The following is a 14,056-nucleotide window of genomic DNA, read 5'->3' as shown; positions in this document are numbered from 1 at the left end:
CCGTTGGCATTTGCCTGCGCTTGGAATGGGTGGATTTTGTGCGGTGCGCAATAGAACCCAGCACACGGTGGGGGAAGTGAGAATACACGATTAGAGTGGATTCAGCGTATCGTGCATAATACATGTGTTCGCATGGCTAATGTTTAATTCGGCTGCAATGCACTTTGTGCGCGAGCGGCCCGCTAGCTATTGTCCCCGAAAGGATGTTTTCAGTCCCTGCCGTTTTGGACGGGTTGGGGCAGACATTTTGTGGTATCGTTTCGGGCAGTCTAGAACAGTGATGTTAGGGTATTCGGGGTAGCACATAAGACAGATTTTGTACATGTTACATTTTATGTGAAACTATAATGAACATTACATTAAACGCTCTAGTAGAAAGTGTTATGTGTTCAGTGAAAAGAGCACTATCATGGAGTCCAGTAATCATATTATAAAAGAGTCATAAAGTAAGATATAACACAAGCATGACATGGTTACACTGATTAGTTCTAAGGGTAAAACATCCAAATTTTGTTTTTAGAAAAGGGTTTTATTGTAAAAATAAGTAGTTAAAAGACTTATGAAATCAGTCTTTGCAACTCTTCATATAAACACATACTAATATCAAAGCCTTTAATTCAAAAATGGCGTTAGTTATAAATTATTATGGCTTGATTTGTTTGAAGTTTCTTTGTAAGTTTACATAGAAGTTCGTTTGAATTAGTTAGAAACTCTTTCCAAAATGATTGTCAAAATTCGGCTTTTTCTTCTCTTTCTATTTGGCGTAACATCCTCTGCGTACATGCCGATCTGTCTAAAGTTATTCAGCACCACGAAGCTTGATGGACCTTGCTACAGTCGATTTTAGCATTGAACACACGACGAGCATATTGTTAAGTCGTGAGAATTAACGACTGTACAACGGACCGCCCAATGATGTTGCACACGAAAGACATTTTCAAGTTAAATTATAAATTGAAGTACAAAATACTACTAACACAGCATCAAAGACATCACACCATTAGTTTACAGATGAAAATAATCAATGGGTAGATATTTAAACATAAAAAAGTTCTCAAAAGCCACACGCCATTTCAACATTAAATGTCGTTCAATGAATTCGCTTTATGTGATGTTCTATGAAATTAGATTTAAAAAATCTTGTAATTTTTGGAACTTGAAAAGTAAGTTAATAGCTATCATATGTCACATGTATTTTTTATTATTTTACTTATTTAAACTAACTTAGCTTTGATATATTTCTATCATATTATAATTACGGATGTGTGAATCTAATCTTTATAATACTGAAAGCTACTCCTTTCATGCAGCTACTGGTGTGATGTTTGTAAGCAATTGTTTTAAATGCCGTTTTCCGCCTAAAGCCAATAACAAATTCACTTTTAACAACGGTGTTTTAATACACTTGGACTGTTTTATTTGCTGTCCAGCAGCTCTCTTTAGCTCCCTTAACCAAATTGTAAAACTATTTCTGTATCACAGCAAATTAGCCGACGTTAAATCAGTTCCACCGATAAAACCTGCCCCAATTGCTTCCCGGGACTGCTGCCCCGGCCTCGCTTGGTTGGGTTGGGGTTTAATTGCTGCTGTTCTTCCCTCCCCCTTACACTTCACATCGCCATCCGCCCAGCTGCTACGCTTTGATTGGATAAATCAATTGGCAAAACTCTCGCGTTCGGGCGCCCCCGGACTGTAAGCTCCCGGCTCACATTAAAGCTACGACGGGCGCAATGATGAAAGCCGAAACGACGAAATTAGAGCACCATTACAGGGCAATTAAAATATTTTATTGAATGCAATCGTGCTTGTGCGTTATTGCCGGGCCCGCTGGTTGCTGGCCCCGTCGCTGCGAGGACAACCCCCGAGAGGGGGGGGGGGGGAATGTGGCAATGTTAAGGCGAAACAATTGCATATAAATTATAATCATGGCATTAAAATCTTTGTTTTATGGGCATTCTTTGCTGCTGTTTCTGCGTGCCTCACCGTTGGGTGGTACACTGCGGACGGGGGGTGGGGCATGTGGCGAACAAGAACAATCAGAGGCGACACTTTTATGGAATGAATTTTTCTCTCCTCTTGAAATGCATCACACTGCGGCCGGACGGAAACCGGAAGGCAAATGGGCAAGCTGGAGTGAGAAAACACACTCACAAATTGATCCCGGGGACCGATTGGTGGAGCCGGTTGGTGGCTGGAGGGGGAGAGGCGCAATTTTATTTACTTTTGATGGGCTTTCTTTTCGAGTTTGCCTTTAACGTGTCTGGTTTGGTGCCAGTCGGTCCCATTGCCGCGGCTGAAGTGGTGTGTTTGTGTTCGTGTTTAGGCGCGCCTACGAAAAGCCCGCCAGCAGGCAGGCAGGCTGGCAAACCATTAAAATAAAATCATAATTTATCGCTACCAATTATTGGCAACACCGTCATCGTTCTTTACGATTGAGTGTTCCGAGCGGAGGAGGAGAGTGTCCTTTTCTCTGTTCCTGCACCCACTCACACATACTCACAAACACACAGAGAGTGCCATTGAATGCCGCTATCGTTTGTCAACCATCGATGACAGACTAATTGGAATTAAATGATTTTATGGTCCACGTTGCGCTACCCGACGGCTGGTTTGCGTTAATGAAAGGAAATTGCTCTTGTAGAGTGCGTGGGTAGATTAATAAGTAGGCACTCCCACCGTCGATTGTTATGGGTGTAGACATTTGGTTCGCTCTCCAAGGAGTGAATGATGAGCGAAGAAATCGTTAGCATCTTAGCAAAAGCAATCGAAGGAGTCGAAAAAGCATTCTCTCAGTACGGCAACACTCGACTCCGGGTAAACTGTTCTGATCATTTCAAACTTCTTACAATCTCGCCGCTTTTCGATTGATCCGCACCACACTTCATCCGGTAATCGTACCCGTGGGAGAGATTAAAGTGAAAACCCACGAAGCGGTTGCGGTTGGACCCTCTTTCCTTTTCCCGGAAGGGACAAATAATAATGCAAAAAAAACCCCCGAACACCGAAGCAAAGTTTCATAACTTTTCCGCCGAAGATAAAGCTGTTGGCAAAGTTCGAAGGCTCGCGAAGACGACCGGCGCTGGGACAGCCAGTCATGTTTTATGCTCGATTATGATGCGCCAGGGGGAAAGTTAGATTGAACCAAAGTGGAAACACAATAAATTCCCCCATCGAGTGATCGGCTCCGTAAAGAAGGTGTTACCCGGTGCTGAGGCTGTTGAAGCAATTTAGCACATCGATTGTGGGGAATGCGGAATCTGGGCTGCATCTGGGCTGGTCGAAGCTGTCCCATTAAAAATAAATAACACTATTTTACTGCATCTTAGTTTGAGGGAGCAGGTTGTGCAATTTTTGAACGATTGTATTTTATTTGCACACCACTGCACAGTGGGTGGCTTTATTTAGATGATGGAATAATGTTTAGCAATGCAGTTAAATTGTATTGAAACGACTGTTTTTAATATAATAGTTTTAATATAGAAATTCAAATCGAAAATATTATTCAAAAGATGATAAAACCCTATCATCTAATGAAGACACACAAAGAAGAAAAACTTACTTAAAATCAAGCCAAAAAAGTGACCGATTACGATTCAAGTTCAAACAAACGCTTTAAAGGTAGGAACAGATGATTGTAGTTCATTGAAAAATAACTCCAAAAATGTTATGCGCCTTTACATGCGGTTGTTTTTATACATTTTTCATTAACTGCTGGTCAGGAAGCTTTTTGTGCTATTTATTTTGTTTCAAAGAGAACTAAATGGAACGAAGGATATAGAAGTACTTAGTGTTTTTTGATAAATTTGACGAAAAAGATGAAATTATTTAATAAGTATAAGTATAGTGAGTGTACATTAAATTAGTTTATCAGTTGTTTGAAATGTATAATAAAGAACAGAAACGAATAGAGTTGATAGAAACATTAAAACAAATGTTTTTGGACAAGTTTGAAAGATCTCTTTTGTTATGTGTGTATTACAACAAACAACAATTTTAAAGGATGAAATATCCCATTGTGCACTGAGGGAATCGTTTTGCAGTTTGTAGCGCTGTATCGAGAGCTGTGAGATGGCCTAATGTCCAAGAAGCACACTAAGCAGTCCCAGCATTGACCAAACCCTGACTGACTGCAGGCAAGGAACGCTTTTCTTACGCCCATTGCGGGCAACGGGCCAAACGGCTTGGCGTGGCAAACCAAATCCCGTGAAGGGAGGGGCAATGTTCGATCTGCCAGTACAATAGGAATTTATTTTTATGACCCGCTTCGATCCTTGAACCGTCCCCACTTACTCTTGGGAGCACACGCACTCCCACCTTCCTCATCTAGCATTGGTAAGAAACGATTTCGAAACGGTCAAACTGCCTCCGGCCCACCGGGCAAGCAATCATACAGGACTTTAAGACGAAACAGGGAGGCTCTATAAATATTTACTGGATGTTTCCGGACAGCGCCTTCGTGGAAACGTGTTGGGATGCTGCAGCATTCAGTGAAGAAGCGCTTCTCTAGAAAAGGAAAGAAATAATACGAGCAACAAAAAAAAAGCACACACAAAAAACTGGAATCGAACATAACGCCCCCTGAGCGACACGTGAGTGGGTGTATGTGTGTGAGGGTGGTTTCGATGGGCAGGATTAAATCGAAATACTTGGGCGGTGTAGTAAAACGGCCGGCTGAAATGGCCGGGCTGTACTATTACCGGAGGGGCGAATGCGTGTTGGATCGCAATCAGTACAGCAGTTTCGGTAGTCGGCAGAAGGAAACGAGCCAGGCAGTACGTTTTCCGCACTAATGCGATTGGGAATGGCCTACCTGGAAGATAAATGAATGCGCCGGAACATTTATCTCCAACCCTATGCGGTGCCATCCCGTTTTAATTCCCTCGCAATGATCGGTTCTTTCGGTCACAATAAACATTAATTTATAATTGGCATTAAAGCAAGACTGTGTGCTCGAGAGGATCACGAACGTGCTAGCTATATATATTTACTTTTGGTTTTGTTTGATAAAAATGAAATTTTCCTTATCTTGAACATTTTCCTTTACCACAAAGAGACACTCGTTTTGCTTCTTCGTGAGTTCGAAAAAAAAGAACAAGGTTTTCGGTACACCATTCATGCCAACGCACAGCTTGACTGTTCGCTGCACTTGTCTAGCGCTGAAGTGTATGAGAATTTAATATTCCGGTCCATTCTGGCCACGCCACTTCATCATCTTTGCCTCGGGATGGACCGACACTGGCCCCGAACAGACACACTGCCGGCAAAGGGTGCCAAGGTGCAATAAATCAAAAGATCAATTTCTCAACGTTTCCCTCCCATTTGCGTGGTGTGATGAGAAGCAAAGTTGCACGAGATGAATCTTGGCAAAAAGGCAAGCCGTCAACCAAGTCGTCTGGAAGTCAGTCATACAGTCATGCTTCCGTGTTTGCCATGGTGTCGTTTTTTTCCTTGTCCGTTAGCCCCACAGACACATTTGCACTCAAACACACACAAGAAAAAAGTGTCTTCTTTTGCAAAGTTTTTATCTAGTCAGCTTGGGAACCTTGGGAAGGATGGCTTGGCCCGCAGGGCAGAGCCATGCGATGCGAAGTCTCCCGAGGAGCTGTGGCGCAGCGCGTTCGTCGTTTCCCTGCTTAAACGCGCGGGCTGTTGTCTTTCGCATGGCACAGATTTTCCATCCAGGAGGTTGAACATTTTCCCCGGTGCTGCTGTCAACTTTTTCCTCCAGCTCGGCCATTGAGATGCAGCACGGTTTGTTGAATAAAAGATTACTTTCTACCCGCCCGGGAAGGGTAGGGAAGGACCACAGTAGATCGGACGGGGATGTCCAAGTGTGTGAGCATTCTTTGTGTGTGTGTGTGCGCTACACACTTTAACCGTCAAAAGCAAACCCAGCGTGCCAGTTACGATCTATGGAGCTTATAATTCGGACGACGATGGAGAAGCTGTTGGCTTGCTCGGTGGGAGATTTTTTTGAAAGTTCTTTTTTCGGAGGCAGCTTTTTGTGTGTGTGTGCATCTGCCACGGAAAAAACGCAACTGTGTCAGCTCAGGATCAGTAGTTGCAGTGCTTTATTTTTTGGGTTTTGTGAAATATTTTTCCACTCTTTTTGTTGGGTGGGAAGCGCACAGTTTTACCGGTGCGCTGTGAATGGTGGGAAAAAATATTAAATTTCTTTTTTCTTCCTCCATCCACTCTCCACTTTCCCCTCTCCATAGTCAGCACCAGAAGGACATTTGAATACCCACTTACAGACAAGCCTGTTTCCATTTCAGTCCGCATTTGTTGAGCCCGCGGTGGTGGAGCGAAAAAGCGGCTTAAAAATGTAAAAAGTAAAAAACTGAACACGTAAATTCTGTCACCGTAATAACGTCGCACATAAATTTAAAGAACAGTGCGCGAATAGTAAACGCTTTCTTTCCCCATCACTAGCAGCAGGCAGAACTTGACAGTGGCCCCCACAGGAAGGGAAAGCTGGGTTTAACTGGAGATTTTTCCCCCCGTTGGTCAGATTGGCCGTTCGTCACAGTTTACAATTTTACTGCTATTGGTTGTGAAGGCAGCCAGTTCAGCGATGGTAATGTTCCGAAAGAGCAAAAGAAGCTGTCAGATTAAGCTTCCTCGACTGTATCTCAAACTATTGCTGACCGGTGCGGTGTCGCTTGGGCTGAGTTGGATTTTTATCGTTTATAAAAGGTGAAAGATTCTTGTGCATTAACGCACTTTGGTTTATTAAAATTACCTGGATGAAATCATTTTTTATTGTTTATGAATGATAAATGGAAAGTTTTGGCTTATTATGAATATGAAATATAATTATAATAGTTTATTTAAATATTTAAATACGTTTTGACTTATTACATTTTTGTCGATAGTCTCAAAATTTTGTCTTCTTGTTTAGATAAATCCTCTTTTGTAGATTGTCAGATAATTGAAAATTTTGATATATATAATAATGAAACAATACAAGTTCAAAAATAGTATTGAAATGTATTTATTGTTAACCATTGAACAGAAAAATGCACTTTGGTATATTTCAAAGCGACTATATATTTGATAGAACATTTTATTGGGGGCCTTCACGATTCTAGTTAGTTTTTTGTATGGAGTTTGACAGTTGGAGGATGAAATCATGTAAACACTCCATACAAAACAACACAAAAAACTAGCCTGCAATTTTCAGTCAAGATTATTCTAGCCACAAAGCTAGAATTAGATTCAAGTACCTGCTCGAAAACACGGTATTGGTTACATTTATCCCAAGGTGCATTAAAGAGGTCAGGTGCTGGAATCTAGAATCAAAGTGTATGTAGTCCAGGTGGTCTCATAGCGTGTTTTTCAAACCAAATTTGAATATCACTTTCTGACAGGATGGGTGAAAACTTTGGTTCCAACGAGCTTTCTGAAGGCTTGACGAATACTCAAAACATTCTTAAAATCTTCATTCGGAAGCAGAAGCGATAAAAATCAGCCTTCTAAATTCATACACCTTGAGATAAACCCACCTGTATATTATACTCACATAGATAGCTGCTCGAAAACTGCTATACAATGCAAACAGCTGAAATTTCAGCCGACGAAATTCAAACGGAAAGGGCCCCATTATCAGATTATAAGCTCTTGGGGCGATCCCGTGGTACAGTCGTCAACTCAAACTCAATAACATGCCCGTCATGGGTTCAAGCCTAGAATGGACTGTCCTCCCGTAGCAAGGATTGACTATTCGGCTGCGTGGTAATGAATTAAATCTCAAAAGCTATTTAAGTGTATAGGCCGGCATGTCCGCGTAGGACGTTACGCCAAATAGAAGAAGCTTGTTTTGATGCGGTAGGGCCAGTCGTTCGATTTATGCTTGAGTATGTAAACAATGTTATATTGTACATTGTAACATAAACGTTTGTGATTTTAAGTTTTGTATGTTTTAAGATGAAAAAAAGAATAAATAAACTACAATTTTTAATATCCTTCGCATGAATTTAAGTTCTTAAATAAATAAAAATGAGTCTTTAGCTAACAAACATCTTCATGTGAGCAACTAGTTTATCATATTTCAAGGAAACTACCACATTGCATTAGACTGCTTTAAACATTTAGTGAAATATTTTTACATAAAATATAAATTAAACTAAAATTTTGAGAGAGTGTAACTATATGATATTACGATACCATCTGACACAGTTATGATCGATACACTTAAAAAGAGTTCAGAAAAGCTTTTCAATATTATAGCTTCACATGGCCGCTTCATTCAAGCAGCAGCACAACGAAAAGATTCATCCATTTTTATCGAACACCACTACCGATAAAAACCATTGCTCGTATTTCCACCGCACATGGAGTAGAACACATAAAAAATGCATAAATAATTAATAGCAAACATGGCGAAACAAACACAAGCCCCCTGGTTTTGACTCCGGCGAATGGGCAAACGGCTCCATTTGTTTATGTTTGGTCCACTTTCCCACATGTAGCTGGGCTTAACGCTTGGATTAGGGAAATTTAATGCTCCGAAGCGTTTTGTGATACACATTGTGCAGTCTCTGGTGGGTCGCAGAATACATATTGCTCAGGGGACTTTTAGAAGAACGTGATAGTTGGATGCTTTGCAACAAGAATTGGCACAGGTCGATTGGATTTTTTTTATAAACACACACACACACACACACACACACAACCTGTATAATGAGAGGAGTCACCGAGGACAAGTCGTGGTCATTTTTCGAACCTTTTGGAATATTAATTCTTACCGTAGGATCATCATTAGATAATACGATGCTATCAATTGCAAACACAAACTCCAAACCAGGACACAGTCGTCCCAGTGATTATGAAAACTATTAAACCAATCAATGTACACATCAGCCCCCAAAAGTGGCCCCATCGAACGTGAATGACCAATAGGTCATCATTTACGTTCCAGCAGGGACTAATTTGTGCTGCATTGGCACAAACCGGCCCGATTCCGAGCCCCCGTGAAAGATGATATGATACGGGTGGTAGAATATCATTAAAATGTATCTTCCTCGCATCTTCATCTGCGGCAACGTTTTCCTTCGTCCAAGGGCCAACAACAGCTCAACCCGAGCCAACCTCCAGCGTCCACTCTTTATTGTGTTCCATCGCTAGGAAATACTGCTGATGCAAATATGTGTGCGGGTTTGTGTGTGTGTGTGTACCGGTTGTTTTGGGTTGGAAAATGGTTATATCATCCCATTTATTGGATGGGTGGCCACAAACGATACCAACCTAGTGTCCTGGTGGTTGGTGGGCAGGGTTATACAGTTTTCCGGTGATAACTCTTTCGACGCCCGTTTATTGCCTTTTCCTGAAAGCTTGCAGAATATATTTCGGCTTTGGTTGGTTTCTTTGAAAGTTTCCTCCCTCCAGCAGCCCGCGTTCCCTGGACGGAAGGCTTAAAAATCGATGATGCCGAAAAACTTTCCCGAAATGGAACGCCGGACGGGTTTGGAATGCTTGGGTGGAATCTTTTCCCAAACTAGCACTGGTTGGTGCTCCCTCGCTCCCTTGACTGTCTGATTACCGGGTGTGGAAGGAAAACAAGGAAACACTCCTTCATCGCAGAAGGTTTGTGATATTTGGCCATATTTTCTCCCTAAATCACCCGAAATCATCATTTCCCGCTCGGCCGCTAACCAGGTGAAGACGGTGGCAGCTTCTGTGGCAGCATGGCTCCCGTTCCTTCCTACACAACAACGATACATCCCCGGCTGACGATACGCAATGAAATCGGACCGATGTAACCCCGACGTAGGGAAAAGGTCCCGAAGATTGATAAATAAAAGTTGTCGGTAGAATGTATTTGTTCGTCTGGTTGTTTTCACGGATCGGCTTTTGCCCCGATCGATCGACGGATTTGTTCTGAGATGCTGCTGTGCGAAAGTAATTGCCCTCCTAGGACCGGGCTGGTTCGGTATGTGGTAAAGGTAGCGAATGAAAACCTTTCCGCTCTCTTCCCTCTTTCCATTGTACTATTCAGGTCTTCAGAACAAGTCAAACACTAATGCAGGAAAAGCTGGTAGAAGACTCCCACGGCCAGGATAGGGGTTTTTTGCCGCAGCTCACAGCCACTAACGAGCAAAAAGCTTCTTATATTTTCACCAATTTCGTTTTACGCAACAGTGGTGGTGCGTTTTTTGGTGCGGTTAGGTTTGCACCACCGTCTTTCCTTTGCTAGCTCTCCCTTCCATCTCATTCTCTCTTTCCATCGCGCAGCGTGCTCTTGCGTAAAATCCATCGTTATTTCGTGGAATGGCACGCGTTGCTGAGGTAACATAAATTTCGGCACCAAAACCCACACCCGTTCCTTCGTGTTGCGTCTTTGTGGGCGACTAGGCTGGCAGGTTTTGCCGTTGCGTTCCATCAAAAAGCGCCTTTTTCGCGGTGCCGGGCGCGTCACAAGACGACCAACGCGCGCGCCAGCGCCAAGGTGTGAACTAAGTGGCTCTTTACGGCGCAACAATTTGAGCCTTTTTCCGTTTATACGGCGTGGAAAGCATCGGTGTGACCGCACAATGAAAGCGCGAGGTAATAAAATCCCCTCTTTAGTCTAACGGCAAAACGTACCGTTTGCTGCTTGGTATGGAGTGACATATCTGTCGTCGGTCTGCCTTCGTGGTATGGATGGATGTGTCATCACCTGCTTTTAAAATGGGAATTCCGCTACATTTTACGGCCCATGCGCTCGGAGGGTGTAACAGGGAGGGAGAGTGTATGTTGGTTGCTGTTAACTCTTTAGAATTTATGATTCCAGTCGCTTGTGTTATGGCTCACGGTGACAGCAGTCGGACGAAGTTTGACACGAAGGTTTTGGTTTTCTGTGCATGGTTGAATGGGTGTTTGTTTTTCTGTTTTTACAAGAGCACTACACTAATAGATGCTTGAAGAATGTTATAGATGGGGTAGTGAGATGGTTTAGTGTGCTGTGTTATTCAAGTGATGATGCTTCAAGATGTTTGAGAAGAGATTTCTTGAGAATGTTTAAATTAGAATGACATGAATGCACAATGATTTCTTTGTGATGCATTCTGATTTTGGTTTTAAAAGTGGTCAGATCGACTGTGATAAAAACTAAGTTTTAAGAGTCCACCACAAGAGTTTAATACTCTATTTAACTTGAAAATAGCTTTTATAAAAGTTGCAAACAATATAACGTAGAAATCTAGTACGTTTCACATTGAGACTCTAAACTACAGCACTGGGGTCAATGTGGTTCGTCAGCGGCCCGCGATGACTTTGTAAAAGTAAACATAATCTTATTTTTGAGACTTTTTTAATTCAATTTTCTATTTGTTTTTCTTTTTAAAAACGAAATTAAATCTTGAAAATTTGAAAGCAGTAGAATTCTGATTAATTCAGTTTATATATATTCTTATCAAAACGATAAAATTGCTCAAGTGCTCCACAATGGAAGTTAAAGTGTCTTGCAAACCTTTAAAGTTCGGAGACCATGACCATGACATTCTTGTCTCTAGAGTGGCTAAATGAAACTCAATTCAATGCTACAACTTCCTATACCAACGGTAAAGTTTAAAGAAAATTTATTCTATTCAGCCTTAAATTTGTTACACAAATAGCAATGAAATTCTCTAATCATGATAATTTACCGAAACAAACCATAGAAGAGTTCTAATGAAAATGAAAGTTTAATTAATTTTACACTATGAAATCTGCGTTTTTTCAGATGCTGGGTTAGCAATGCTTACACTTTTAACTTGTCTTTGATAGTACTGATCCGAAAAAAACCAGTTCAAGCACAAACGATGTCATTATTATTCAAGTATACAAAGTAATGCTTAAAATGCTCTGATAAAATACAAATACATAGACAGATACATATAGAACCTAGAGGCTTATACACATTCTTGAATTGTGCAAACGTAATATGTTTGCCTTGTTCTATCAGACTACTACTTCTTCTTCCCGCAAAGTCGACACTAAGAGACACTTGCATCCAAATGAAATTGCCAATAAAGCCACATGACTAATTCTTCTTTTTGTATTCTCTTTTCAGCCAAACAATCACATATGCACGAGAATCCGTCGGATTTCAATACCGGTACGTATCTAGAGTAACCAGTTCGTTTCACCAGAATGTTCCGCAAGCGGACACTTGACATGGTGGTCAACAACAACAAAAAAAGGGCTGCATTGCCCTCACAAAAGGACAGTGGGTGAGATCAAGCAGTCAAGCGGCGGTTCTGCCGTTTACTCGCGTACAATACCAGCAATGGTTTGCTGCCCTTCATTAAGCTTAATTACTCTCCTCCCTCAGCCGACCTTCTATAGTTCCGTTGGTTTGTGTTTGTGCTTGTGTAAATGTTGTTGTTTTTTTCTCTTGTCGGTTGTTTGACTCTTTTTTTATGCGTTCACACAAACCCCGGCCCGGCGGGGTCCGGAAGTAACGCATCGCGTGCCGAAGTGGAAAAATGGTTTGCAAATTAATCCCAATTTTGTGTCACTCTGGTCCACGGATCCACAGCATCCGTGGATATTGTTTTCCTTCTGCGCTTGCCCCCTTCGGTAAGAGCGAGGCTACGCTTAATGAGTCCTCGTGGAAAAGGACAGTGGCATAAATCTCACCGGTAGTCGCATTGCTCCCGCTTCACACATCCATACCGACGTACGCACGCATAATTCATATAAAAAGGTTCAGCTGAAAAATGTTACACTGAAGCAAAGCTTTACGCTGCCCCGCAGCAGTACAGCAGGCTTACATACATTCGAGACCGATTCAAACAACCGTCCCACTCTTTTGTAAACGTCGCTTATTTGCTCTTCAACCTGTCAAAATATTCAGCCCGTACGGGGGTTTTTCAGTTTTTGCTGCTACCGTTGTATGGCGGGGACGGTTCGTGTGGCCAGCGGTTTTTGTTTTCCTTTGCCGGACCTTTCCTAAATAACCATAACGGAGAAACGAAAAAAAAAACAAGGTCCAAACAAACACATCGGAACCCATCGTGCAACTGGAGCGTGTTAACGGTCCCCGTTTAGCTGCGTGTGTGTAGGTGAGCATACAAAAACACACGAGCAATATGGGCACACGGGGTGAAGTGGGCAAGCTAAACTAGGCTTTATTGAGAGCGATGGTTTGCAGAAATTTGAAACATTTTCATCATTTTATTATAAAAATCGGAAAACACTGTTGACAACAATTTACATAGCCGGATGGGGTTCGAGCCTCATTCAAATGGTAAAATAGGTAAAGTTGACCTAAATAAAGCTATACAGGGTTTCGAATCATATAAGGGAATAGTTCAATCACTTAGGGGAATGTTGCAAATCGGTAGGGGAATGTTGCATACAAGCTGTGGATGTTTGCAATCATATAGGGGAGTGTTGCAATCGTTGCTTCGAATTGATACCGATGATGTTTTTTTTTAAATTAGTTATTTTCGTATGGGATTCAGCTGTACACATGATAAACTAAATAAATCCTGCTGCGGAGCCATAATTAAACATGATAAGTTAATAAGATTGACGAAAATATTTTGAGGTATTTACAGCGGCACCCACCGTCTGACCACAGCTCCACAGTATGCTTGCAAAATTCCCCTTGTCGATTGCAACACTCCCCTATATGATTGCAAACTTCCACAGCTTGCATGCAACATTCCCCTACCGATTTTCAACATTCCCTTAAGTGATTTAACTATTCCCTTACATGATTCGCAACCCTGTAATAAAAGCCGGTGGGTACTCTTATCCGTGGCACGATCCTCTACCGGTTTTTATAATATCTTGGCTTCGCGGATGACATTGACATCATCGGCAGGACAACAGCGAAGGTGTGTGAGGCGTACACTCGATTCAAACGCGAAGCAGCAAGAACTAGATTGAGAATCAATGCAACGAAGACAAAGTACCTGCTTCCCGGAGACTCAGACCATTTGGGAAGTAGTGTAGTACATGTAGGCGACAATTCAGAGGTAATAAAGGAGTTTTGCTATCTCGGGACGGTCGTTACTTCGTACAACGCCATCAGCAGCGAAATCCGGAGACGCATTGTGCAGGGGAATAGTCCCTACTATGAGCTTCA

At 42.0% G+C, this 14,056-nt stretch overlaps 1 protein-coding gene across 2 annotated transcripts in view; it reads left to right on the top strand.

Annotated features, from left to right (window-relative positions):
* Positions 1 to 14,056, top strand: part of LOC1275637 (lachesin) — a 106,712-nt gene that overhangs the window by 36,214 nt on the left and 56,442 nt on the right. For both annotated transcript variants that reach the window (XM_314904.4, XM_061657072.1), the window contains exon 2: positions 12,032 to 12,076. In XM_314904.4, the coding sequence (XP_314904.4) occupies positions 12,032 to 12,076 (45 nt within the window). The remainder of the gene's footprint in view (positions 1 to 12,031; positions 12,077 to 14,056) is intronic.

The sequence above is a fragment of the Anopheles gambiae genome, chromosome 3, assembly GCF_943734735.2.
Source record: "Anopheles gambiae chromosome 3, idAnoGambNW_F1_1, whole genome shotgun sequence".
Classification (NCBI taxonomy): Eukaryota; Metazoa; Arthropoda; class Insecta; order Diptera; family Culicidae; genus Anopheles; species Anopheles gambiae.
This window is presented reverse-complemented; position numbering and strand designations above follow the sequence as displayed.